At 49.1% G+C, this 26,849-nt stretch overlaps 10 protein-coding genes across 10 annotated transcripts; 3 read left to right on the top strand and 7 right to left on the bottom strand.

Moving 5' to 3' along the window:
• Window positions 1–436: 436 nt before the first annotated feature.
• On the bottom strand, window positions 437–1,672 carry N7518_001766 (uncharacterized protein; the record flags this gene model as incomplete). The annotated part of the gene is made up of 1 exon (XM_057182694.1): window positions 437–1,672. One exon carries the CDS (start codon window positions 1,670–1,672, stop codon window positions 437–439), a length of 1,236 nt encoding a protein of 411 aa, XP_057044144.1.
• Window positions 1,673–5,949: 4,277 nt separating this feature from the next.
• On the bottom strand, window positions 5,950–8,346 carry N7518_001765 (Zn(II)2Cys6 transcription factor; the record flags this gene model as incomplete). Its single annotated transcript, XM_057182693.1, has 1 exon — window positions 5,950–8,346. The coding sequence occupies one exon, from the start codon at window positions 8,344–8,346 to the stop codon at window positions 5,950–5,952; it is 2,397 nt and encodes a 798-aa protein (XP_057044143.1).
• An 878-nt stretch (window positions 8,347–9,224) lies between these two features.
• On the top strand, window positions 9,225–10,715 carry N7518_001764 (alpha-mannosyltransferase; the record flags this gene model as incomplete). The annotated part of the gene is made up of 1 exon (XM_057182692.1): window positions 9,225–10,715. One exon carries the CDS (start codon window positions 9,225–9,227, stop codon window positions 10,713–10,715), a length of 1,491 nt encoding a protein of 496 aa, XP_057044142.1.
• A 912-nt stretch (window positions 10,716–11,627) lies between these two features.
• N7518_001763 (uncharacterized protein) lies at window positions 11,628–12,067 on the bottom strand (the record flags this gene model as incomplete). The annotated part of the gene is made up of 2 exons (XM_057182691.1): window positions 11,628–11,729; window positions 11,804–12,067. The coding sequence occupies 2 exons, from the start codon at window positions 12,065–12,067 to the stop codon at window positions 11,628–11,630; spliced, it is 366 nt and encodes a 121-aa protein (XP_057044141.1).
• An 811-nt stretch (window positions 12,068–12,878) lies between these two features.
• N7518_001762 (uncharacterized protein) lies at window positions 12,879–13,873 on the top strand (the record flags this gene model as incomplete). Its single annotated transcript, XM_057182690.1, has 2 exons — window positions 12,879–13,167; window positions 13,248–13,873. The coding sequence occupies 2 exons, from the start codon at window positions 12,879–12,881 to the stop codon at window positions 13,871–13,873; spliced, it is 915 nt and encodes a 304-aa protein (XP_057044140.1).
• Window positions 13,874–14,293: 420 nt separating this feature from the next.
• N7518_001761 (uncharacterized protein) lies at window positions 14,294–15,980 on the top strand (the record flags this gene model as incomplete). The annotated part of the gene is made up of 3 exons (XM_057182689.1): window positions 14,294–14,661; window positions 14,719–14,844; window positions 14,960–15,980. 3 exons carry the CDS (start codon window positions 14,294–14,296, stop codon window positions 15,978–15,980), a joined length of 1,515 nt encoding a protein of 504 aa, XP_057044139.1.
• Window positions 15,981–16,135: 155 nt separating this feature from the next.
• On the bottom strand, window positions 16,136–17,938 carry N7518_001760 (CAZyme family GH49; the record flags this gene model as incomplete). Its single annotated transcript, XM_057182688.1, has 1 exon — window positions 16,136–17,938. One exon carries the CDS (start codon window positions 17,936–17,938, stop codon window positions 16,136–16,138), a length of 1,803 nt encoding a protein of 600 aa, XP_057044138.1.
• Window positions 17,939–19,648: 1,710 nt separating this feature from the next.
• Window positions 19,649–20,415, bottom strand: N7518_001759 (kinase domain-containing protein; the record flags this gene model as incomplete). The annotated part of the gene is made up of 2 exons (XM_057182687.1): window positions 19,649–20,252; window positions 20,276–20,415. Coding segments are annotated over 2 exons (744 nt in total), but the record flags the coding sequence as incomplete, so codon positions are not given.
• A 687-nt stretch (window positions 20,416–21,102) lies between these two features.
• Window positions 21,103–23,217, bottom strand: N7518_001758 (Zn(II)2Cys6 transcription factor; the record flags this gene model as incomplete). Its single annotated transcript, XM_057182686.1, has 4 exons — window positions 21,103–21,197; window positions 21,483–21,774; window positions 21,825–22,272; window positions 22,334–23,217. 4 exons carry the CDS (start codon window positions 23,215–23,217, stop codon window positions 21,103–21,105), a joined length of 1,719 nt encoding a protein of 572 aa, XP_057044136.1.
• A 437-nt stretch (window positions 23,218–23,654) lies between these two features.
• N7518_001757 (glycoside hydrolase family 13 protein) lies at window positions 23,655–25,660 on the bottom strand (the record flags this gene model as incomplete). Its single annotated transcript, XM_057182685.1, has 5 exons — window positions 23,655–24,174; window positions 24,229–24,570; window positions 24,622–25,039; window positions 25,094–25,223; window positions 25,289–25,660. The coding sequence occupies 5 exons, from the start codon at window positions 25,658–25,660 to the stop codon at window positions 23,655–23,657; spliced, it is 1,782 nt and encodes a 593-aa protein (XP_057044135.1).
• Between the last annotated feature and the right edge of the window lie 1,189 nt (window positions 25,661–26,849).

The raw sequence follows: 26,849 nt of genomic DNA, 5'->3' as shown, positions 1-26,849 counted from the left end.
ATCGCAAGATGGTATCATCAAAGCAGAGTGACACGGACTTCAACGGCAAGACAGAACGGACTTGACGGCCGGAATTGAAAGATTAAACAAGGACGCCAGGAATGAAGTAGAATGGATCAAACGGGCGCCGTCCTATGAAAGAAACGAGGTCAAACCAAGGCGCCGGCACCAGAAAAGCAAAGCAAAACAATAACAATGATCTTTTGTGTTGGACCCTGGGCAACATCTGCCCATGGGTCGAAAAACAAACAGTAAATGCGACGAGCAAAGCCAGCCGAAGCCAAAGCAACACGCTCCAAATGCGATTCAACAAGTGTCAAATGCTCCAAATGTAGATAAGAAAAGCAGTATTAGGAAAATCTGTCTCTTTGGGGGGTATCGCTCCCTTGGCAGTCGCTAGTGAAAAAAAATATATAAAACGTATGAAGAAAGCATTCTATGCAGCCGACGGTCGGCGGAGAATGTCTTCGCAGTTGGCGTCGAACCGCATATTCCAGAGTCGAATACTATTCATGAGCTTCTCGGTACTTTCAAGCTCACGGTCGCGACCAAAAATCGATTCGACAAATTCGCAACCTGCATTGCGGCCCATTGATACGGGCCCTTTGCCACCTTCTCGTTTGGCGGCCTTCCACATGTAAAGTTCGCAGCCCTTGAGAAGCTTCTTGAATCGGGACCAGAGGCGCTCGCCACTTTCAAGGAAGTCTTCGACGACTTCCTGCGCCTCCACGCGATGGATGCGAGGGAGACATTCGTCGGCCCTCTTTACTTTGCCCGCCAGCTTGATCAACAATAGCCACAAGTCGCCCGCGACGTCGGCCATGGGCGTCGATGCGCCATGATAAAAGACAGTCCAGTCGTAGATCCATTTGCCGAGGGAGTTCGCATCAAACACACTACCGAGCAAGATGATCGGCGCCTCGGTGGGGTCCCAGTTTTTGATCGAATATCCTGGAGGGATCCCTGCGGCCTCGGCGTCATCTTCGGTGGCGGTGGGTGGCGGTTTGGCAGAAGCAGGCGGTGGTTTGGGTTTGTTGGGAGTGCGGGTTGATGTAGATTGGCGCCTGGTATGGGAACGTCTGGCCGCATCGATATCCTCGCCGTTAGGAGCCTGAGTGAAGTAAAAGTGAGAATCAGCTGGATTTGATTTGCGGTAAGAGGTCGAGGTAGTGCGACGGTGCTGGCCAAGGCCATCTCGAGTGGGGTTCGAGGCCGGGGGACGGCGACCGGTACGGGGTTCGCGAACGTTGGTGCGCGGGACATCGAATGCTTCGTCGACCACATCTACGAAGATGGGACGAGCCTGCGATTGCGACGGGTAGTATCCGTTGCCGAGGCCATCCCCCGTAGGGTGACCGGTCGAGGAGTATCGGTGGTGTTTGGGCTTTCCCGCAAAAGAAGCACTTACATGATCGTGCTTTCGCGATGGAATGCCATAGTCTGGAGTTGCTTCATAGTAGCCTTGAGGGTGGCCCGACGAATACCATGGTGTTTCTTTGGTGGTTGAGTAGCTGGCTTTGCGGTTGTGTCGTCGCGAGGTCCCGCGGGGTGAAGTGTAGGCGTTGGCGAACTGAGAGGCATAGTAGGCGTATTGAGGTGAGGTGGGAGGTGATTGAGTTTGGGTGTAGTCGTAGGTTGACCACCCGGGTGGTGGACTGGAGTAATGATACATTATCGCACGAGCATATGGAGCACCAGTCGATCAGATAAATGTAAATGGGAGGCGACAAGCCGAAAATGCAAACAATCCAAAGGCAATTAAATGAAATCAGCAAGAAAAAAAAAGAACACCGAGTATATTATACAGGATATCGTGCACCCAAACAATAATCGACGCCGACTTTAAGACTGCAGGCCAGATAGGATTTTTTTTTGATAGGACCGTCACCGTGGTACGGTTTTGGATCGAAAAAAGGAGGATTGGAACTGAATGTGCTGAGAGAGCATTTGAACGTTCTTCGGTCAATCCGAGGAAAAGAGAGAGAGTGCGTTTAGGGGATCCTAGGACCCAAGATCTCCTATTGATAAAAGGGGATTGAGGAAAACAAAGAGCAGAGATCCGCTCCAGAAGATGTAATGGCTTTGAATTCAGTGGAGAGAGTGGAGAGGGAAAAAATTCGACCCGATGAAAGGGAAAAGACAGATGGATCCCAATGTCAGCGCCGGCGATATTTGCGCTGGCCAATCAGCGAGTAGCCGGCGCGTGTGAGTCGGCGTCGTGGCTGTGGCGTTTGGTTTCTTTCTTACAGGTATTGAAATTCATGAGTTTCAAGGTATTCTATTCATTTCCTCTAATTTCGGTCTACTATTCCTCCTTCTTCGTGATAATCCGTCTCTCTTATACCTTGCGCTCGAGCTCAGCCATCACATATTATGACTCAACTTTATGTGGCAACCTTGGAAATACGATCACTACTCTAGTAGGAACTGGTACATTCTACGACACTCGTGAATCCACCATAACCTAAAGTACCATGAAGAAGTCTCGATGTCTCTACCCCTCAAGCTAGTCCAGATGAAGATGCTTCCATTGGACGCTATGCTAACCGCTTGGCTGATAGCCCCTCAGTTGGATCGGGCAGCGGACAACTGCATTTTCCTCAGTGTCTTTAACTTTGCCAGTCTCAAGGCAACTGCATAGCGAGGTTTTTTCTCTCGCTCTTGTTGGACTGAGTCACTCTGAGGTAAAGGCAAAAAACAGGCGTGACTGTTGCCACTAAGACATAGCGTCATTCCATGATAGATCTTACTGGCTGCCTTGTATATGTCTGGCGCTGAAACTGATTAGATCACCCCTCCATCAGCTGGCGTGTCATGGTTGGGTTGGATGAGCGCAAACCATGTGCTCGACTTCCAGAACTGGGCTTACATTTTCCATGCCCCGTCAGTTCATCTGCATGAACGCCATCATTAGTTGCAGCAAAATGGAGAATACTGTATACGGGAGAATGATACCTTATCTCGATCATATGAAACAATATCCTCTAATAGTGGTAATTACCCCGGGACCGATGTAAGTACTTACTTATGTCGTACCAGGTATAGGCATGGATGTATGCATTGTCGGTTCCATGGTTGGACCGACGGGATCCCAGATGTCACGGCGGCCCATCCCGTCTCGTCCAGTGGTTCAGACTCCACTAACCTCCAAGGCTCCAAACAGTTTAGATATTATTACTCTGTACTCCGTACTCTATAGTTACTATGTACTATGTAACATATACGAACACGTTGCCATGGCAAAAAAGGCCAATGAGCCCCATCAGTATATCTTTTACACACACATCCACTTCGCACTGCCATCTTGGGCGACATCACGGGCCATGCATAGGCTTTACCGCTGCGTCGCTGGGCAGCAACCGCCATTTCGGGCTAGAAAAAAATAGAGAATTCGCAGACCGCAACTTGCTAGCCGTCAATAGCTTGAGTGGAATGAAGATTCTCGTACGGAGTAGTAAAAATAGGATAGTTATTACCAAGCACTCGTATGAAATCGTGGGATGCGCAGCGGCTGTGTACAACACGTTAGGAATTGAAGCCGATAATGAAGTAGTGTCCTCCAACCATAAGCAAATTGAAGTCACTTCTGAATAACTAAGCTGCTATGTATCAATTTTTTGACATTGGCCGCCCACCGTTCATTGTTTCAGCGTGGGGCGATGAACAATAGGCGACTCGCTATCGTTGTGATCACATTCAACTCTAAGCCCTAGTCTGACTTTTTGGGACTGGTCTGACCCAACCAACGCTATCAGATGTACAGTGTGCGTCATGACTGGCAGTGCTAGTTATAGCCTAGAACTATAAACTACACACTAATATTGCAACGATATATACAACTATTCTCTATTTTAGGACACAGGACACATGCCTCTGTATGTTCAACGTAAAGAACAGAGCCACTGCAACTTGGCTCAGCCACAAATACCATAAATACAACATAGGTTTTACGCTCACGCACCGAGTAAAGGAATGAAAGACGGAATTTCCAGCGCGTCCTTGCTGCCCACACAGAAGAATCCCAGGTCCATCCCTGATTAGAGGGCTTTGTTTTTCTGAATGAGTCAACCCTTCGAGATTCCCCCCTTGTCTTAATCAACCAGCCAAACAGAAGGCCAAAACCCGTCCTGCACTGCCGATCATCTAGGGTTGCACATGGCTTATTTTTACTTATTTTCCAAAAAGGAAATATCGCCTACCTAACATATTTTTGATCGTATCTGCAGGATAGATCTCACATGCAGGCATATTGAAAACAAAATATATACGGAGTACGGAGTAGACGTATCTGTCTATGTTGTATAGATAATCCGGCGTCTAACAGATCTTACTCGATATCGCCCCCCCCTATTTTCACTTCCTTGGCCACCCAAGCTGATCTCAGCCGAGGACAGACAAAAAGAAAGAAAAAAATCGATGTACCATTTAATTTATTTAGTGCGTAATGCCAACTCGCCTAAGAGTGATAGAATTTCTGGAACAAGGTTTAAAGCCCAAAATCCACCAACAAGCCCGCTAACAAGGCTGCAGGGGGCCAACGGGCTGGAAGCCGGGACGCATATTCCCTCGGCTGTAGGAACATAACCTTGAACTGGCGCACGGGGACACGCACACACATCTTTGTACACCGGTTCCCCCCCCTGAGCGAGATAATTGGCTCTTTTTAATTTATATCCCGTGCTTCTCGTGCGACGCGCACAGTAGTTATGGAGTATCTAAGCTTAGTACGGCTTACGGTTACATAGTGTATTAAGCCGCGGCGGCTTAGCGGCTCAACATCCTTGCTACTCCGTAGACGATCAGGTTTTAGATACATATAGGGGGTGGACGCCTAGATGCCGTGTGGGTACTCTGTACTCCGTACGGGGGATTACAGACTGCGGATTTCCTCGATTTCAATGTGCGATGATTGGTAAATTTGCTTTTGATATCAAGTCCGCCAAGTCCGGAAGTACAGGGAGCGGTAATGATAACAACCCTTCACCTACATTTACAAGCACCTATGCCTACCTACCTCCTTACCCCCTAGGCATCTAATTAAACATGCACGCTCTGGATAAGACCCATCAAATAATATCACATGAACGGTACGGTTTGCAACAGAATCATATTAATCTGCCACCCCTTGCACGAGCGGACATCGGCTTTGTCGCGAGAGAATCAAAATGAAACCTTGAACCCATTTTAGTGTTTGTAATGAGTATTCTAGGCCCGGTTGGAATACTAGCGGTCGGGAAGATCTTCGACGGTCATTAGTACGTGTATTATTGATACTATCCGGCTTTTGTATTAAGCTTTCGAGGTTTTCATTGTGCGTGCTGATCTTATAGGGTTTGGGTGGCTGCCCTTGCCCTGTGCCCTATAATGTAGTCTCTAAGCGCTTATAGGTCTAGGTTGGGGTGTGGGTTGGTACTTTTGTCGTAGCGCCGTGAGATGTGTGATAGGGAAAGATGGCCTGCGTTGGGTTGTTATGTGGTCGTCCTTTTGCGCATATCAACTGGGGATGACTCGGGGTTGGTTATCTCCGAGTGGCTTGGGCCAGGCCCTATTTGGCCCTTGGGCCTTGGTGGTGTAGAACGTAGATTAGTTATGCCATACAACGTATTACGAAGGACCTTTGTCCAAATTGCTTGTCTCATAGGTTCATTTCATTGATAAGATTATGACGTGGTCTATATTTTGAATGGTTATCCTGATTTTGTAGGTATATGTATGGAAGGCTGGTTCCCGAAGCAAACCCAGGAAAAAAGAGCCAATATGTACAATGTAGATAGTACTGGTTGGGGAATATTGCTGAATATAGAATGAATGGTATCATTTGAAGACACGAGTCGCTGATCCTCGAACAAAGAAAAATCCAATGGGCCCGTCCCACCAGAATGCTGTAAAGCTGGAAACCGGAAGCTTATAGCTCGGGCAAAAAATTAAAAGAGATAGAAGGCAAACCGTCTACGCAACCATGTACTCACCATCACCCCGCTTGGCCTGCATAACTCGCGACCAACGGAAGGCTTGTGATGGTGCCCTGCCGCCAGCCAGCGGAGGCGGGGGACCCAACCCGCTAGGATAAACTGGGAATGAAGATTCATCAGAATGCTCAGCCCATATCCGTTCCAGAAGCTCTAGACAGGAAAGGTTGTTGATGAAGCCAGAGTCCTTGGAGATATCCTTGCAGCGATTGCGGATGATCGAACGGTGATTATCCTGGACACACTCCGAGCCGACAATGAACAGTGGCCAGAGAAGATATACGTCCGATTGCACGGTAATAATACAATGCATGGCGAGCTGGACAAGGTGCTGAATACGGCCATGAGACGATGGAAGGGTCGGCTCGGCTAGACGTTCGCAGTAGAGAAGGGCAGCATGACGAAAACACTCCGAGATCTGGTAGACGTCCTGGAGATTCTCGGGTGCCACTTGGTATGCCGAGGAGGAAGTCCGTGGCGTCAGATAAGTCGTGGCATTCCAGGTCATTGCAGATGCAGATAAGGGCGGAGAGGGGAAAGAGGCATGAGCAGGTGGGTCGAATCGCCAGGATTCGAGTCGCTGCCTGAGCGAATACCACTCTGTCCAGAATTCTGGGGAGGAAGGACGATGGGATGAGTCACTGCTTTGCGGCGGTGTGGGAAGAGAAAATCCGTATTCCGGTACGGAGCCCATTCCTGTATTGGGCACAACTGTGTCCCATCCCGGGAACAGCATATTAGGAGGAAGGGACGCAGTGGGGACACCAGCATCGTTTGGGCGCGATAGGTTGGGCTCCTGGTCCTGACTGAGAAGATTCAAACGTCCCAGCTGAGAAATCAGCTTGAACAGACGACCATCGCAGCCGGCCAGGTTCTCCAGACCCCATTCTCCATCGGTTATGGAGCTGATTTCCAAACATGTTCCGCGGAGTTGCACATCACGGTCATTTGTGGTTGCCGTCAATGTATCAAACCACGAGAACATGCGGATGAACCATTTGAGTTCATCCGTTATGACACGGGAATGGCGCATTCGGATCGCAAGTAGTCTTGTTACTCCAGCAAATTGTGCACGGAATCCGGCAACGCCAGTATCGCAGCCATGGAAAAGACAGAGCACCAACAGAGTTGCCAGTACGGAGTCTGATAACCTGCGACGAGGGTCGGCTAAATCAGCATTTAAAGCCTTGACGGCCATCCCTCGATGATGATTTTCTTCTCTGATGTACCCTTCGACCATGGAGATGCCATATCGATCTTGGAAATCTTCATCGGTGAGGGCGCGGTGAGCCATTGATGACATACGTGCCGGCAGAGTTCGTTCCGTGGAGAGGTGATTGTGCTCTCGCCTCTGGCGCAAGTTGCTCGTAGCCAACGTTGCGATCGCCTCCTGCAAAGCCTCGCTCTCCATTGCCAAGCGTATAACGTGAGTTCGGAACGGGTTTGTTGGGGTATCAAAAGCAACAATCATAGGGGCAATAACTTCGGCGTAGTAACTGATGAGATAACGAATACGTGGGGTCCGCCCTACAGATCGTGCCAAAAGGAGCTGTGAAAGTGACGGAGAATGGGCAGCGTTCCAAAACACATGATAATTAGGATCGTATTTGACATCCTCCTCATTGGCTTGTGACGCTGGGGGAGTAGCAGCGTGAGATGAGAATCGAACTGCTGTCGGCCAAACCAGAGAGCCATAATTAGCCGTCGGGCTCTGAATGGGAGCATATAGCAATGGCGGCTCCGAGGTCATATTTCGGCTCGTATTGCTTGGAATCATCGGCCGACTGGGTGACGGAAGCCCCGAGATCGCAGGCGGAGCAGCAAGCGTGTTCGACCACGATTGTGGATCTGGCATGTCCATCGTCCAAGCTAGGTTTGAAGACATGTCGAAGGCAGCTGGCATCATGGATGGACTACCTTCCAGTTTCACACTCGGCGTCCTGGCTTCAAACGATGCCATTGCAGGGCCGGTGGACGGAGGCGCCGAAGGATTATCAGGCATCCGTGAAGAAGACGGGTCACCGCTCCTTGAGGCCTTCGATTGTGATCTCGCTGCATTCCCCGACGACTGTGCTTCCGATTGCATCACCGGAAGATGCTGGCCGCGGAGTTTCCCCCGACTCGCGACTCCAACACCCCATGTCAACGTCGTCTTGTATCCGGAACATTCGCGGCCAAGGTCGAGGCACTGGGAGCAATAGGGTCGGCGCCGGTCACACCGTGCTCCTCGCTTGGAGCAGGCAAAGCAGTCGTCGGGCGCTCCGCTGACCACGGTTCTCTTGCGGCGTTTTCGGATCGGAGCGTTCGGGTCGGTCTTGCGGGATTTTCCCTTGGGCGCGGCGTCTCGCATGGGACTATCTACATTATCGGAGGCCATCTTGAGCTGGCGTGGGCAATGCCCGGATGGAGTCCATCCGTCAAGATCTCCTGAAAGACCTATGCGATTGAAATAATAGGCGTTCACGGGGCGTAAGTTACTTTGTGCGGGTAGATTCCGTAGATTCGTAATTGGGGCGGAAATATGGAATCCCGAAAGATCGGCGAATCCAATAGGGGTTTGGGGGGGGGAAGACGTATTTAAGTAGAAACTGTAGACTCTCTGAGTTTCGACTCAAAAAGAAGGAATAATAATATGACGGAGGAAAGGTTGGGGGGTGGATATGCGATCTTCCCCGGTGGAGGCTGATCCGCGCTTTAGTCGACCTGCCCACGTGGATTGGGGACGCCTTTTAAAGGCAAATGGTCCCACGATGATCATGAAATCATTCATACCATTGGAATATGGGAATGGTTATATATCAGTGTCTGATATTTGTTCTGATTCGATCTTTCATGTGGCCTCAATGCTAGTTAGCACCTGGGCAGGCCTCGGCTTTCAGGGGTACAATCGGGGGATTTCGAGCGGTCTCGTGTCTCATGTCCGATATTGATTCCTTCAAAGGATCCAATATTGATTATATAGGACAATATATGTAGACATGCTGGTCCAGCAAGTCGTGCATGTACGTCGTAAGGTACGTAGGCCGTTGTGGCCTTCTAAGGTTGCCAAGCCTAATCTTCTTTTCCGCCCGGACTCCCTGGATGCGCCACAACTCTGCAACCAACTCCTCCGGTCGTCACATTCTGTGAATCGGGCAATATATATATGAATCCTCTTTATTCCTTCACTTGATAAATAAAAGTCGATCGGCGTGCCCGTGCGCCGCTCCTTTAACCCCTGAATCAAAGCGCAGTTATCCGAACTATCTAGCAATAATGGGTGCTTTGCGACCTGGGAGAGCGAAGGCGCTCGTACTAGCGATGCTCGCTCTGATTCTAGTGTGCACCGTCTACTTTTACCGATCCCCAATCACCGCGTCCTCCAACGTCCCCCTAGTCCCAAACACAGCATTCGAGGTTCCACTCACGGAACGCCAGAAGGACTTCTGGAAAGTTCTTCGACCCATAATTGAACGCCACAAGCCGAGTTGCCCTTCCCCGGAAAAGCGAGGCGATGTCGAAGCTCAGCACTTTGACCCCACAAAAGACGTGCCGCGACCCGATCTGACGGGCCTGAGCGATGAAGATGTACGCAAGATGGAGGAAGCCCATGCGGCCTTCATCGAGGATATCAAGCAGTCAGACAAGGAGTTGAAACCGATTCATACCCCAGGCAAGCGAGGACTGGTATCGACAGCTGGCTCTACATACCTCCCGGTGTTTGTCTCATCACTGCGCATGCTCCGTCGCGCGGGGTCAACGTTGCCAGTTGAACTCTACATGAAGGACGCCACTGAACATGAGAAAGAAATTTGCAACGAGGTGCTTCCTAAACTCGATGCGCGGTGCTTGGTGCTGGCGGACGTGGTGGGTAAAAACATCATTGAACACTATCAACTCAAGATCTTCGCAGTTCTTTTCTCGTCCTTCGAAGAAATTGTCTGGATGGATGCCGACTGCTTCCCTCTTGGTAAACCCGAGGATTTGCTTGACTCGGAGCCATTCAAAACCAATGGTCTTGTCACATGGCCCGACTTCTGGGCTTCCTCCACATCTCCCTTGTACTACAAAATTTCACGCCAACAGGCACCGTCCATGGCTGCCAGACAGTCGTCAGAAACCGGGGTATTCTTAGTATCTAAGAAAACTCACTCTCTAGCGCTCTTGCTGGCAGCTTATTATAACTTTTACGGCCCCTCGCATTATTTCCGCTTGTTGAGTCAAGGGGCACCTGGCGAGGGAGACAAGGAAACCTTTATCCAAGCTGCCTCAGCCGTAGGCGCACTGTTCTATACTGTCAGTGAACGTGTGCAGGCTGTCGGACACGCGAACGCGGACGGGCTGTCCGGGTCGGCTATGGCACAGTCAGATCCGCGCGAGGATTTTGCCTTGATCCAGCAGGACAAGTGGCGTGTAAAAGACGAGTCGGTTGCCCCCGCACCGCACGTCTTCTTCATCCACGCAAACTATCCCAAGTTTAACCCCGGTGACCGGATCTTCGGCATGGGATGGGAAACAACTCCTACCTTAAAGAAGGACGGCTCAGATGGACGCGCTTGGTTGGCACCCCCAGAGACCATCAAGCGATTTGGATACGATGTCGAAAAGGCTTACTGGGAGGAGATCAAATGGGTGAGCTGCAATCTCGAAACGGCGTTCAAGACGTGGGAGAACAAAGTGGACCTATGCAAGAGAGTCGAGGAATACTGGGGTCATGTCTTTGCCGAGCCGCATGACGATGACCCCAAGTTTACTCTGGATGGCTGATCTCAGGTCTCACTGGCATATTTTGTGCCTTGGGCCGCTTCTCGACCAGTCGGCTTCCTCTCCCCTCTCCTCCCCTCCACTCCACTCGCCGAACATGATTCCGATGTTTGGCTTATATCCAACTGCACTCCGGATATACGCCTGCTATGGCCTCGGTATCTGTGTCGATAAGCCCTGTCTTGGTTGGCAGTGGAGCTCTTCGATCACCCAAGCCATTCTATTTTGGCTAAATAATAAGCCAGTCACCCTATTGGAAGGGTTGCAGGTATTTGGTGCCTGTTTGGCTTTGTATATGCTGTCATACTTCATGATGTACAATAGCTTCGCCTTGACATCTGTCTCGTACATATCGTATAATTGTGTTTCGAAAGCGATCTCACGACATATGTTCTATTTATTCTTACGTTTACAATGGTATATTTGGATTTGGACCACATTTTCCCTCTTCATGTAAACTGTTACACCGGTTCTCCCTTCCACGTAGGAAAGTGTAAATGATATATGACGCTATCCTATGTCCTTGGCAGGTGGAAGTGGCATGAAGAATTTGACCCGCAGACCTCGGGTGCATTCCGATCGATAGCGTTAAATTATGCTTGGTCATCCAACTAGCGACGGGTCAGGGTTGCGAACACCCAGATAACCACATAGACACGTGCTTCAATTGCTTCAAAATCTACAAGATACTGTATACAAGCTACAAATCTTCAACGCCCGTCTGTCTTGTCATCAATGTAGGTATACATTCAATGGCCCGGTACTCATTCGAGATAACGTTAGACCAGATATCATTATTATTGTACATCATGTTCCACCATGAACCCTCCCATTCCCCGCTGATGAATATTCAAATTCCAATCAGAAGACATGAGGGGGTATTTGTGACATAAAAAAAAAACAGCATTATTGAATTTAGTGCTTAATGCCCTTCTCCCGCAGACGCTGCTCATCATCAGCCTGGAGCTCAGCATCAATCTTAGCACCCTTGGACGGAGCATTGCCGTGGAAGATAGCCTGTACCGAAGCCAACGTTAGCAAATGCATCTTAATCAAGAGTTTCATGTGAGCGAAAGTTGTATGTAACTTACAGGCTTGGTAGGATTTTGCTTGCTCATCTCGGCCTCGGCGTCGTACTCGCTATTGTGGTGGTGTGTGGAGTCAGGCTTGTTCTCCTGAGAGGCAAGCTTGTTGGCAATGGAGCGGCCGTCCTTAGAATCAAGGTGCTTGTGGCTATTGGGCATGCCCTCGGCATAGCGGGCGCGCTCTTGGAGCTCGGATACAGGGACGTTGCGCTGGTCGCCTGCCTCGTAGATGCTGCGGTTTCCGACGCTGGATTGACCTGAGTTCGACATTTTGTGTAGATATAAAGTGGATTTAGGGATTGAGAGGTTGGGAAGTGTCGTAAAGAAGTAGTTCGTTTGAATAGAAGAGGAGATTGATTGATTCTTTTTTTCACCATTGGAAGAGCTCGGTCTTATACTTGGTATGCTGGTTGTGATGTCATGCTGGAGTCACTGAGATCATAGTGGGGCGTAGCCCGGTTTGGCACAAAAGATCCTTGTTCATCATTGATTGCAAGTACTCTTGGGCCTTCTCTGGGGTTCTGATAATTTGAGAAAAGCGTTGCAATCAAGGCATTGGTGCTCGATGACATTCGAAGGTGGTTGATCTTGACTTTAGAGTTCCACTTAATTTCCGCCCCACTTTATACCTTGAGAAGAACGTTGTAGATTGCTACAACCTACCTTTGTGTGAATAAGTTGTTTTCGTTAGTTATTATGATCCAGTGCAGATAGCTTTGTACCTATTGACTTCTTCTAGTCGGAAAGTCTTTCGATTTTTCACAGATCGTATTTCGATGATAGTTATCATGTCGGCGGTCATCTTATTCATCGGCTCTGGCTACGTCGCCATCGCAATTCCGCTGTGCATTGTAGTCATCGTGGCCATCCAGCTGTTCTATCTGCGCACATCCTGACAGCTGCGAATACTCGATATTGAAGCCAAGGCGCCTCTCTTCTCCCAGTTCTTGGAAACCTGGGTGGTATATCCTCTATACGAGCCTTTGGCTGGACAAGCCACTACGTCGAATCCGTCGACGACTCCCTCAACGTGTCACAAAAGCCATACTATCTGCTGTGGTGTGTCCAGCGATGGCTGACAATGGTACTAGACCTATTTGTCGCTGGAATCGCCATTATTCTCGTTGCCTTTGCGACAAATATCAGAGGCAGTGGCTCAACTGGCTATCTCGGCGTAGCCCTGTATCAAATCGTGACATTCAGTACCACGCTACAGACGCTCGTTACCGAGTGGACGCAGGTTGAAATGGCTCTTGGGGCTATCAGTCGTGTCCGTACCTATATTCTCGACGCAAAAGACGAGAACCTGCCCAATGAGACCGGACATGTCAGCGACAAATGGCCCGCAAAGGGTGCCATTGTATTCAACGGTGTCACTGTATCCTATGCACTTCCACGGACCCAGTACTCAAGGACATCAACCTTTCCATAACCCCTGGTGAAAATGTAGCCATCTGCGGTCGCACAGGTAGCGGCAAATCTTCCCTGGTATCAACTCTCCTGCGCATGCTGGAGCTTCAATCAGGATCGATTTGCGTTGACGACATCGACATCAGCACCATCACTCGCCAGGCCGTTCGTGCTCGCTTCAACTCCCTTCCCCAAGACCCGTTCTTCCTACAAGGCACCGTCCGCGAGAACCTTGATCCTCTCAGGGTCGCAACCGACGAGCGCTTGGTTCAGGCACTTCAGTCTGTGCGCCTATGGGACTTTTGCGAGTCTCGCGGCGGGCTGGATGAGGATATGAACGAAGGGACCTTGTCGCATGGACAGAGGCAGCTGTTCTGCCTTGTTCGAGCAGTAATCAATCCAAGCAGCGTCCTCATTATGGATGAGGTGGGTGGCAGTGTTGACGCGGATACGGACGCTTTGATACACGAGGTTCTGCGGAAAGAATTTGAGGCGTGCACTGTCATTGCTGTTGTTCACAAGCTACACACAACGCTGGACTTTGATCGCTTCGTGGTGCTAAACAAAGGGCGTATCGTTGAGGAGGGCCCACCGCGTGAGCTGCTTGAACGGCCAGGATCACTGTTCAAGGCGCTATATGACAGCATGCAGACAGACGAGAGGTAATTTGGTATATCTTGCTCCAGTAAGGGCTAAAATTCTGGTAATAGTAGATGAGTATCTATTTTTCGTTACTTCTTGTTAGGCATGGGATATAGAAATTGTATGAAGTCCTACAACTTAGAAGTGGCTGTGATATTTCTATTAAATGGCCAAACAGGCAGCAGTCGGATTAAAGCCTCACCGCCCCGGTTAGGCAATCCGAAGGGCCCAACGTTGAGAGCTACTTGGCACTGGCATGCACACTAAGCGTTGCAGCTGATCAAGCGTGTTATAATCCGGCCCCCATTCTCATGCCAGGTGGCATCTGTCATTTCAAGGTTTGAACTGAGGTATTTCCCGCGAAGAAACTGCCTGGAACCTACATGAACAGGCCTCTACAGTGGCATTCCGTAACGCACACCGGTAATTCGTCAAATCAGCAATATGAATCTCTTGCACTCGGCAGGGTTTGCGTCATATGTGACAGAGTTGATAAATCAGCAGCATGTCCCGGGGCTGGCGATTGCAATCATACACAATGATCAAATTGCCTCTGCGGGATATGGACATGCGAGCGTGGATCCCGAAATACCTTGCACAGCAGATACGCTGTTTGACATTGCATCGTCTGCTAAATCACTCACTGCTGCGGCGGTGGGATTGCTAGTCGACGATAATGACATGTTCCCGGATATTCAGTACGATGCTGTAATGTCGACTCTTATCCCCGAGGACTTTGTTATGTCTGGAGAAGGATACACAGAAGGAGTCACCGTGGAAGACATCTTAAGTCATAGAAGTGGAATGCCTTGGTGAGCTAATTCTTTCAAATTTCATGTTTGAGTTCAAGACTAATGATATTGCGCCAGCCATGACGATTCGTATATGAGTGTGAGAGCGGCAAAGCCAGACAATGCTCGATCCATTACGAGAAACCTCAGGAATCTCCCTGTCGCTGCTCCCATTCGATCAAAGTATATTTACTGCAACATGATGTATACAGTGGCAACCCATCTTGTGGAAGTCAAGAGCGGAAAGGATTTTGGTACATTCCTCGAAGAGCGATTTTTTCAAGCCTCTGGACATGGCATCAACTACTCTTCAACCCAGCAGCGCACGATCAAAAGGATTCGAATCCTGCATGGCAACTGGCTACACATGGAAAAGAGCCGACTCAACATATCGTGGGTTAGAAAATCCAGACTGCCCAGAAGGCCAAGGCGCAGGGTCTGTCATTTCGAGCGTGAACGACTTCATCAAATTTGTCAAGGCTTTTATGAATCGCGAAGACCCTATCAATAAGAATGTTTATGAAGGGCTCACTCGCCTGCGAACTTTTGTGAATCCAAACCCAGGAAGACGGAAGCGGCACACCTCACCGGTAGCATATGCTGCTGGCCTGGATATCTACTTTTACAAGGGACATATGGTTGTCGGCCATAATGGGGTATTCTCTGGATTCGGAAGTCGCTTCTTCTTTCTCCCTGATTTCTCATTCGGTACTGTGATCATGGGAAACTCAGATGGGGCAAATGGCGTTGCGGCGACCCTTGTCCAAAAGCTAATTGACAATCTCCTTGGAGTCACGGACGAAAGACCTCATGACAGCAAAAGCAAAGCCACACGACCTGTTGAAATTCGCGGTCCAAAACCCCAGGCCGAGGCGAAAGATGCAAATCCAATGAGTAAGAACCAGGGAAAGAAGGAGAAGAAAAAGCAGGAAAAGAAAACCCAAGCGAAGAAAAGTCAAGGTATCCAGAAGGGCCAATTGAATGAACAAATACCAAAAAGGAATACTCCGCAGCCACCGACAATGCCTCTCAGTGCTTACGCTGGCAACTACTGGAATCCTGGGTATCATAACTTACTGGTTCAAATCAGAGATGATGCGCTCTTCATCGATGCTACAGATCGCTCAATGGGGTTTACCTTGAAATTCGAACATGTGTCCGATGACCGAAAATTCGATGCTCATCTTACTGATTGGCTCGATGGCAGTGATGACATCGTAAAAGCGGAGTTTGTAATAGAAGATGCTCAAGTCACAAGGTTGGGTCTGCAGTTGGAGGAAATGCTCAAGGAAATGATCTGGCTCGAGAAGAAGGATGAAAGAGTGAGTATCTTGAATTGAGGCTGACAAGAAATAATAATTTGGATTTGTAATAAGTGAAAATATCAACAAAATGAGGAAGAAAAAGAAAAAGATATATACAAATGAGTGACGGAGGGTTGAGAAGAGTATGAGCGTATCAAACTCTTAAGGAGGTCAAGCATAGTTTATACCAATCACGAAGAAATTGACCACTGTCCAGAGTAGGCACTATTGATGCTGAATTGACCCAAAGAGTCTGCATTGTCTCCAGTCACCGCTTGCCCTTGGACGGTCCATTCCGAAATGTCCAGCTCCATGGAGAGACTAGTCGATCCATTGTAAGTGGTATCACTTGTAGAAGCAATGATGGTGTCTCCGACGGGGACACTGCCACCGATCAGTCCATCGGGGAAGGATACTCCCTTCACACTGAAGTTCTTATAGTTCTGCAGAGGAGTAAGACGGAAAAGGCCGGGGCAAGGACCCTCGCAGTAGACGTTGGAAATAGTCATGCTGATTGACATGGAGTTATCAACATTATCGCTGCCGTCGTAGTTTGGCGAAGCACCAATAATGGCCGAAGGAACACCGTTCTCGCTCTTGCGATAGCGTGAGTGGATGATATTGAGTGTATCGATGGTAACGCCGGAAACTTCGCGAGGTGTCCAGCCCATCTGGATGATCGGATCATTGAAGGCCTTCCACACTGTGAGCCGGGATGCAGTGACCCCAGAGTAATACGTCTTGATAGCGTCATCGTTCACATGGTAGAAAACATCGTGCACACTGCCATTGGTGTACATCTGAGGGCCATCAGTCTGCATAAAGAAGGCCCCGACCTGCTTGTAATCGTAGATATCAACCGAGATGTCGTCTCGGTCGGAACTTCCATCCATCAAATCCATGGTGTTGAACGGGGGCGAAGTCAGAGTCGGTCCGACACAGTGCCAGATTTGGCCGCTTGTGACGCTCCGATGCCACCACATTCGAAGACTAGTCACGTCATCTTTGACTGCTGTGTAGCCTTGGTCCACATTTGCTTGGTAGACGTAGATTTCCCCAGACAAGACACCGTGGCCTGTGGCGTAAAAGTCCTGGGCTGTAGTGGTGTATTCGATTCCTCCTTTCACATACGCTCCAGGGGCAAGGTACACCCAGTAGGTGTTAGGATCAAGCTTGATGTGAGCTTCACCCAGAGGGTCCGAGTCGATATAGTACACGCCGGGCGGGAAGTAGACAATAGATGCCGAGCCAATGTCATTTGCTGTGAATGCACCAGGTGTCATCACCACGGTGTCGGCACCATCACTGGCTGGGACAAGGTCACTTGAGAGGAATGGGCTGGCGAAGATGAGCAGAGCGTTGATGGGTTCAATCCCAACGACTTCCCCTGATCCGTCGGTGGTATAAGCTTCTCCATCAGACCGGAAGGTGTAAAGGTCGTTGCCGAACTCCACGGAAAACTTGCGTCCGTTTTCATCAGCAGGGACACGGATGATCACTGCATTGTCCGCGTAACTGAGCTCATACGCAATGGTGCTGGGCCGAATGATAAGGTCCATGCCAACATCTTGACCGTCTCTGCGGGAAATAATGACATCGACGTCCTCACTATATTCAAACTGGGACCACGCCATATTGATGCCAGCATCTATCTCAATTGAAATTCCATCATCGCCGCTGAATGTGTCGGTGGTATCTCCGGGGGTCTGGATTTTTCCGTTGCCATTGCGAGGAATGCTTTCGTAGACGAAGGAATCGTATGAGGTGGTCGACCCAGCAGCGGCAACCTGAACGAGATATTGGTGAGATTGCCGGACATTGCCTGCTTCGACAGCAGTGGCTGTGTTTATCTCGGCAGTGTCGTGCCACCAGGTACAGAAATCCGAGCCACAGTGTGTGTTGGGGGTAGAGTCCGTATCTCGGGGTAGAACAAACGCCCCAGCTAGGGTTTGCAGCCCGATAGCAGGGAGTAGAAAAGATTTTAGAGTAATCATAGTGAAGGAATGGATGCTGGCTGAATTGATTGTTATTCTATCCAAGCAAGGGGGCAAAGCAGTCTTTATACAACGGTTTCTATATACCTGAAGGATTCACCCACCTCCACTCGTGAATTCTCGTGCATAGTTGGTGTGTTATTTATTTTGGTATTTTTACATATTAAGACCGAATTTATTATTATTTTTTTAAACAAGGGCTGCCTGATCTAAAAACAATTAAATCGGGGTTGGATTAGATGAAAGTTTAGATTAAGGGGGGGGATCAGCCTATGCCGGAAGCTCCGAGAGGTGTTCGTGCGGCATATGACGGTTGACCGATAATATTCAGTCTTGTTGATGATGCCATGGAGGGGGCCTACCGCATACTAAGTGTAGGGATTGACGGTTGAGGGTTTGAGAGCCATTCCATTACGCGGATGCCAAGTTCGTTAAATTAATTACCCCATAGTACTAGTGTAGTATGCCGCGTCTTATCTGGCATAACAATGGGATTCTTACTAACACAGAGACGAAGAGCCCCTTCAATCAAGGGAGTAATATGATTAGCATAGCTCCTACCAGTAATCCAACCCATTCATTCTCCTATGTTGTAAATGAGATATGGGTCCTCTAGGGGGCTCAGTTCAAATCAAAAGTACACCCAAGCTCCGCTTTTTCGACCATTTGGGATGTCAAAGTGGGTTATCTCGTCGATTTCACTCGTCGTCAGGTCCTCGACGGGGTTTTCTCGGCATAGAGTACCACACCGAATTGTACATCGTACGTTGTACTTGATTCCGAGTAATTCCATGAAAATCCGCTATCTGTCTATGTATAGTTCGTTACGCAGTGGAAACCAATCCTTCGAGAATGACCAATGGAAGATGGCTCCGTACCAATCCAGGCAAGCGTGGTTTTCGTTCGTCACAAAATCAGCCGCGTGGGGTCCCCGCAAACCACCCTGGTCCGTTCCCCGCAAACCAAACTGCCCGGAGAAGGCCCGAAACAAATCAGGAACAGCCCCGGAGCCCGCTTGTCAAACTCCGTGATTCGGAGTCTCTTCACAATAAGAAACAAAGTTTTGCCAACTGCGAATGACTGTTGAGAAAATCTCGGTATACCAAGACCCCATGACGTACGACAGCTACTAATTGCTTCTGCATTCTCTTCTCATTCGTCACGGCTTCCGTTCGCCGACAATTTTCCACGTGCAGATTTTCTGTCATTTACAAGAACCAGTGCTGAAGTTATACTCCGATGGCTAATTCCAGCTCTGTCAATTCGGCCAGCTCTCGGGTTCGCATGGCATTGAGATTGAACAAGGTTTTTATTATTGCGTCTGTGGCATTCAGGCATGCTTCGGAACTTTGACTATCTTCGTGCAGTTTGGTACACCTCATGCAGGTCGACAGACCTCTCTTTGCCCCAATTGCGTCTTTCGGGCCTCTATTGCTGAGTCCCTTTCCCTTCAAGCTATTCAGAGAGCTTCGTGGCTCCCCTTCGCTCAATTTATTTAACCACTCTTTCGGCACAAAAATCGTAAGGAACTACCCCATACTGTTCTCATATTTTCTCGCTATGTTGAAATACAATATCGTAACAATTATCCTGCTGGAAGGAGCGATGTAAGTAGCGGTGCAAGTAAGGTGGGTACATGGTCGAGGATGGCTAGGCCTGACAACTTGCGGGTATACCAAGACAAGACAGAACGGTGGGACTACCCCAACTCTAAGGATAAACCAAGCCAATCAACATATCCTGAGCAGTGTCCAAACCATCGAGGTGAGGGATACAGTCGACGTTGGATGTGCGAGAGATAATATCCCAGACGGCAGTTTTCACATTCGCTGCTGAATCAATCTGAGATAGCCAACATTGTTTGATGATTTGTCCACATAGTATATCAGATATATCGGGGAACTCTTTTTGAGTAAAAAGACTTTCAACCTCATTACTAGGAAGCTCCTCATACGGGCTGGTGCCTTGAGTAATCTCATAGAGAGTCGACCCTAGTGCGAAAAGATCTGTGGCCACCGTCGGTTGCTCTCTCCAATGTCGTGGAAGAAAAAACCGGGTTCCTTCACCAGAGGCTGGCTTCGAACCATCTAGTGAAGAGCCAGAGAAGTCAATAGTCTTGATGTCGAAGGCTGTATCTAACAGAAGATTTCGTGGTTTGATATCGCAATGGATAATTCCGTTTCTATGCAAGAGATCGACAGCCTCTGCGACTTGGTACGCCCACTTCAATTTGAGGCTCGTCGATATCGGGTCGTGAGCCTGAAGATATGTCTTGAGATCACCGTTTTTCATATATTCAAGCACAAGACCTTCCCTGGAATGACCTAGCATCCGAACAAGCCTCTTATGCGTCCAATGCGACGATAGATACTGGCTTCTTTGGCGATATCTATGATGCTGTTTTCGATCTCAGAACCTGGATATGGTGCCTTGAGTGCAGTCCCATCGTCAAGGAGCTCCACAATTCCAGTAATGCCTCCTGAGATCAGTTGGCCTTAAGCGTCCCTCACGCTGGAATAGCCCACGTTGGGTGCGATATCGTCTGAGTACCCATCAACTGAGCTCAGTGGGTTGGGTTGGTTGTCTTCCTATTGGTATTGTTAAAACGTCAGGCAACATTCTGGCAATAGGGCAAGGGAGTGTGGAGTACCGTCCTAACATCTCCAACAGGGGGCCAACTGATCGGACGTGGTAGCGAAGACATCTCTAATCTGACATTCTTGGTCGGGGAACATGGGTAGCAAGGGGCACCTTTGCAATAAAACAAGCCACACCACGTGATCATCAGCATGCAGGGAAGGCACAGGGTTGTAGAAATGATCAGAGGCATTATTTTGATATTATGCGCTTCTTAATGTACAGCTGATATGGAGCTGAGCCGGTGCTTCACTAGCCAAATAATGTAATTAAGCGTCATAGACAATTCGTTCGGATAGCCTAGGCCGTTTTGCATTAAATGGTCGATGATCGTTCTTAGTTTCTAGGATCGCGCTGGCTATTAATTCCTAGAACAAACATTCAATGTTTCGGTCTCATGTGGTAGGTTGATTGCATTCTGTACTTAAAGACGGAAATCTGTCTTGACAAGAGAGATATATATATACACACGAAAGGACTCCTCTTTCAGTTGCTACATATATTCGTCATATCGTACAGTTCATATATTACAACATCCGTCTCAAACCCCCCTCATCCTCGGACTGGTCACTTCGCCACTTCAGCGTCTGCTCTGTGGCCTGTCCTAGTCCCGCTTGAATACCTAGGTATTGGGGATCACGCTAAGCCAACTAATGCCACGGACTAGACTCTAGATTCCGATTGGCAAATTGTGGCCTAGCAATTGGAAATCCGAGCCAACCTTCGTGGGAAAGCATTCTCCAGCTTCCTGGTTGTAGCGTGGATGGGCAAAGGGAATATCCATATGCAACTTTGCATTGCAAGAGTCAAGGGCTCACCGATTCCGCTTGTCGACTCCTATTTCATGTCGCCAATTTCGGGTCGAAGCAATTGTCTTTAAAAGTCTTGTAACGTTGTAGTGACATACAATCATCTGGTCCGGGCAAGGAACCATCATTATCAGCTAGGGTGGGATTCCAGTAGGAAGGGAACGCTAAGTGCGGCGGCAGGGCCTCGAGGCCAAGTATGGCGTGGGACTGCTGAAGAAGCGAAGAAAATAGATACGACTGTCCTCCGCGAATATTCGACAGGAGGTCAATGATGCCGCATAAAACGGTTTGGGCGTGCGCGAATAGCTCTCCAACGCCGTCGTTTTTCCTGGGAAGTAACACATGTGCGAGCAATGAGACAGCCTCTCCAATGTCATAGAGCTTTTGTTCCTACAATACCGATAAGCATAGGGCCGATTCCCGCTGAGACAATTACTTACGATGCCTATCCCATGCGCATCAGCTGACTTTTGTGCAACAGTCGACATGAGAGCCATCACGGACTTCCCTGCCGTTATTGGGAGATCCAACGGCACGACGGCTCCCTGATGGCAGGTTGAGTCGACTTGATCGCTTACTACCTTCCATAAACGTGTTTGCAGCCACTGCCGCGTGACGATTAGATCGACTTTCTGGGTTTCGTTGTATTCAGCCAGCAAAGGGGTGGAAAGGGCAACCGATTGATATATAGGATTTATCATCGCAGAGTCACCGAGAGAGCCCGCGGCACTCGCATTCCAGTCGTAAAAGCTAGATGGGATCTTTTCGAAGACTGAAATCAAATTCACGAATCCATAAGCCAGTGCAGGGGAATTGGACGTGAAGACGGTCGGCTTCTGGATGTGTCCTCGTAGTGTGATTGGCATGTTACGCTGTAAGGCATACGCTCTGTCGTACAAAGTTAGCAAGTACGTATGCGCGATAGGATATAGTATAGGGCAAAGCATACCTCTCGGTAATGAAGAGTAGCCAGTAAATCCTTCTCCTCAACTCGGCCGTTTCAGGGTCTTGGGCTAGGTAGCTTGGTTCTTGATGCAGGTTCAAGAGGTGGGCAAATGAGATACTTTGGCTCAAGTAATGCCAGGCATGGTTATGTTTGTCCAGGTTGCCGTACGCCGAGAACAAAAAAAAGAATGCAAGAAGCGTATCGGTGTGCGGTTCGTCAAGGGGGTCGAATGCTTGTAGCGCTTGTATGGCTTGCTCGATTAGGCTTTGGCCAGACAATGAAAGTTCTTCGATAGTGCCACCCTCCGATATGTCAAGCTTCAGCTGCAGATGAGTCGCCGCACACAGTGCAACGAGAAAAGCATATCGTCTCGGTGACAGGGCTTCGGGGCTCATGCATTCAACTGTCACTGTGTCGGCATCGAATACTGGCATGATCGGGTAGAGATGTTTGAGAAAGATGTCGACATGAGCCTGCAACAAGACGGGGGATATCCTCTGGCGCGCTGCAGTAGGGAATGTCGGACTCTTGAGGAGGCCCACGAAGCGTGTGTCTGGGCATTCTGTCGTTGGTAAAAACGTCCATTGGTCCTCAAGATTTGACTCAGAGGGAGGACCGACAGCATCTGCGTGTCCTGCGTCACTTGCCGCGAACGAGACACTTGATGTGTGTGGAGATGAATGGTTGCTTGATGAAGACAGCGAGCTTAACACAGGAGCCGTGGGGCCTTTGGGTCCTTTCCGTCGGGGGACGGAGGTGTACTGGCAATTCAGAAACACCTCCTGACATTTTCCACAAGGTTGCTCGCGATTACATCGGACCTTGCGTCGGCGACAATTGTCGCAGGCCGGGGTGCGCTGTTGCGTGGGTCGAATAGAGGCACTCATTGTTGCCGAAATCAGCCCGATCAGTGCGCAAATGTACGCTTATTACGGAGTTATGTTCATCGGCTTTCATATTTATTTGCGGGGTGTCTCTCTAAACCGAAAAGGACTGGGCAATTTTTACCGACCACCGTTGGATGTAGCCATAACCCCGCAAATCCACGCGGGTCTGGTGCGATGGTCAGTCAGGTCAGGTCTGGTCAGGTGGAGATGCACTTGATAGGTACGGGCCTTCTTCGGGGCTGGTTTTGGGCCGCTTATTGACTATTAGACGGAGTTTCTAACCAATTGGAGTGCTCAAAAAGGTCCACAGTTTTACGCAATTGCTCGAATGACACGGTAGGGAATTTACGGAAAACGTATGATGATCACATGAAACGAAAAGCCCCAAAGAACTATGTATTTCACGGCATGGTCGGGGTTTGCCCAGCCACAACATATTAAGCCAACCACAAAAATGCCTCGAAAGGTGCAAGGGCAATGTCACTATCCACCACAGATCGTTTGTTCTGGGGATAGTTGGACAGAGCAATCGACCCGGAGGACCATAGTTTCTTGACCTGTTCCGGAATGGTCCACGATTTCTCGCTAGCTCGGAAGTTGATCACTGCAAGCGCAAGGCTGCCGGTCTCGGAGGTGCGAGTGTAGGCAAACACGTCAGGGTCCTCAGGGGAAATGAGCTCGAACGATCCGTATACTAGAACATCGGGGAATTCCTTTCTCAAGCGCAGAACATTCGACCAGTAGTGATATACACTCTGCTGATCATCCACCTGGATCGACGCATTCCAGACTGGATAATCATCGTGCACGGAGATCCAAGGCTTGGCATCGGAGAAGCCGGCGTAAGTAGAGGCGTCCCATTGCATGGGAGTCCGGCCATTATCTCTCGATTTCTTCCGATATTCGGCAAGACTAGTGGAGTGCAGATCATTATCTTCCGGCTTCGTGGATACAATTCTGTAAAGATCCGTTAGTGGTCGCACCGTGTTTGGAATAGACGGACATGCTTACTCTTGCCAATGGTTCAGTGTTTCGATATCCTGGTACTTCTCAATCGCCCATCCATTTGGCACATTAGGCATGCCGAGCTCCTGGCCCTGGTAAATGAAAACAGTACCGCTCTGGAAGCCCAAGAAAGTGGCCAGCATCTTCGCGGACAGAGTCCGGTCTTCAAGTTTGTCAGACGCGAACCGGGAAACTGTCCGCGGCTGGTCGTGATTCTCGAGATACAAGGCGTTCCATCCATTGTTTTGGTGCATGAATGTTTGCCACTTTGACACGATGGCTTTGAGATCTTGCATTTCCCAATTACCGCTGGTAAACTTACCTCCTGGTCCGTGGTCCAGTGAAACGCTTCGAGCTGGTTAGCCAATGTGTTTGAGCCAAATAAGCCAGATCACTCACATTTCGAAGTGGAATATCATGTTCAATTCACCACGGTCGTATCCTACGGCGTTCAGGATTTCCCTCACGTCGTTGACTTCAGGCATTTCGCCGACGGAAAATGCGTCATATTCTTTCAGAATGCTTCCAATGCCCCGCAGGTATTCATGCAGCTTTGGACCGCAGGCATAGTACTGTGCACCACTTTGCCACTCAGAATCTGGGTTGCTGATCGGCGCATTTGGCAACAACGGGTCCTTGCTGATGAAGTTGATGACATCCATTCGGAATCCGTCTACACCTTTGTCCAACCAGAACCGAATAATCTTGTGTACAGCGTCTCGGACTTTGGGATTCTCCCAATTCAGGTCGGGTTGTTCTGTGGCAAAAAGGTGGAGATAGTACTCTCCAGACGCTTCATCGAACTCCCAGGCGCTACCTATCTCGATGTCAGTTACTTGATAAGACACTGTGGCATTGTGTGAGAATTTACCTCCAAAGTAGGACACCCAGTTGTTTGGCGGCTGACGCTTGCCATCGGCGCCAAACACTGGTTTCTTCCAGATATACCAATCGCGATAAGGACTGTCTACCGAGGAACGGGCCTCGCGGAACCATTCGTGCTAAAGATGTGTATGTTAATTTCCTTATCCGTGTATTCACATGGTAGGGAGGAAGTGGGACAAACCTGGTCGGATGTGTGGTTGACGACGAGGTCCATCACAAGTTTCATTTTCCGCTCATGAAGCTTTAGGATCAAATCGTCGACATCCTCGACAGTGCCGTATGGCGCATGAATACTGTAGTAGTCCGAGATATCGTAACCCATGTCGACCTGGGGTGATTTAAATACAGGACTAAGCCAGACAATATCCACGCCGAGTTTGTGGATGTAGTCCAACTTGGAGGTGATTCCGGGAATATCACCCACGCCGTCGCCATTACTATCCTTGAAAGAAGCTGGGTAAATTTGGTATACCGAGGACTCTTTCCACCAAGCCTTAGCAGTCCGTCGTCCAGCGACGGCGTTCGCGTCTATAGAAGTATCGATTGAGCCCATTTTGAGATTGCAAACAAAATGAGAGGAAAAGATCAATAGAAAATTCTCTTGAAATGTTCAATTTGCAAGTGAGCGAGCGGATTTATAAGGGCCTTCTGATGGGCAATCTCCTAATTGTAAGATCTACTCCGCAGTAACACCGATGATAGCCCGTTCCGAGATGATTAGCCCGAGAGCCCTACAATGCCTTTTTCCCCAGTAAACTCCGATTATCCGCCCTCGAAATTTCCCTAGGTCTTTACCCGCTCCGAAAATTGAACCTATACAACATAGTCACGGGATAGCTGCCTATTGAGGATGCACATACAGATCATCATAGAAGCGAAAAGTTCCACTCTCGCAGGTGACCAGCTCACTACGGAGTACTCCGTACCTAGAAGGTCATCCGAGTGCCACCCGTTCGAACTTACGCGAGCCGAACGAGCGCCAAGCAACCCCACTCATCAACGAGTTTGAACAGCGTTAATGTGATATCTGCCCGCCCGTTACGCAAATATAATGTCCAGCATCTTTACAAGCTCGTGGAGTCAGCGAAGGCCACAAAATGATGAGACCATGGCTCTGCGAGTTTCACCGACTGCTCAAAACTGGTAGCTGCGTGGAATATGTGTTTTTCGAGCGGCCTTTGTTGAACCCGCAGCAGTTGATAGCAGCTATGGAACTATTTCTTCGTGAGCAGTATTCATCCAAGTGATCGAAACGAGTATGAGTGCTCTTTTTCCGATCTCGTCGGTGACGGCAGCGGGTGGGCCAACAAATCCTGTTTGATTCCGATTCCATGCCAAGTCGGTGTGCACTGTCAAGGCGTCGTCATGGAATTAATATATTTTTTCCTCTTGACTTCTTCCTGTACAGTAAGGTCTGTTCAAAGTTGGCTGTAGAGAAACTTAGAAAAATATCCAGTTCGTCGAACTCGGATCATTCGTACCTTGCTTTGTTATACATTGAGTCTGTCTTCCATGTCGCTTCGGGGGTTGGGCCTCTGACTCCGGAGCCGGGAAACCACGGGGTCAGCCGAGTTTCTGGGGACCCCGCAATTAATGAAGTGGACGGGGTAATGTCGGGTCACTTGACCAACAGAGTTCCGTGGCAAACTCCCTCCCGTGTCACTGTCGTATTTCCAATTATGACCAAATTGGCGGCCAATCCAGAACGAATGCACGGTCCGCACGGTTCGCATGTTCAAGTT

Source organism: Penicillium psychrosexuale, assembly GCF_028828465.1.
Source record: "Penicillium psychrosexuale strain IBT 29551 chromosome Unknown utg000002l, whole genome shotgun sequence".
Taxonomy (NCBI): Eukaryota; Fungi; Ascomycota; class Eurotiomycetes; order Eurotiales; family Aspergillaceae; genus Penicillium; species Penicillium psychrosexuale.
This window is presented reverse-complemented; position numbering and strand designations above follow the sequence as displayed.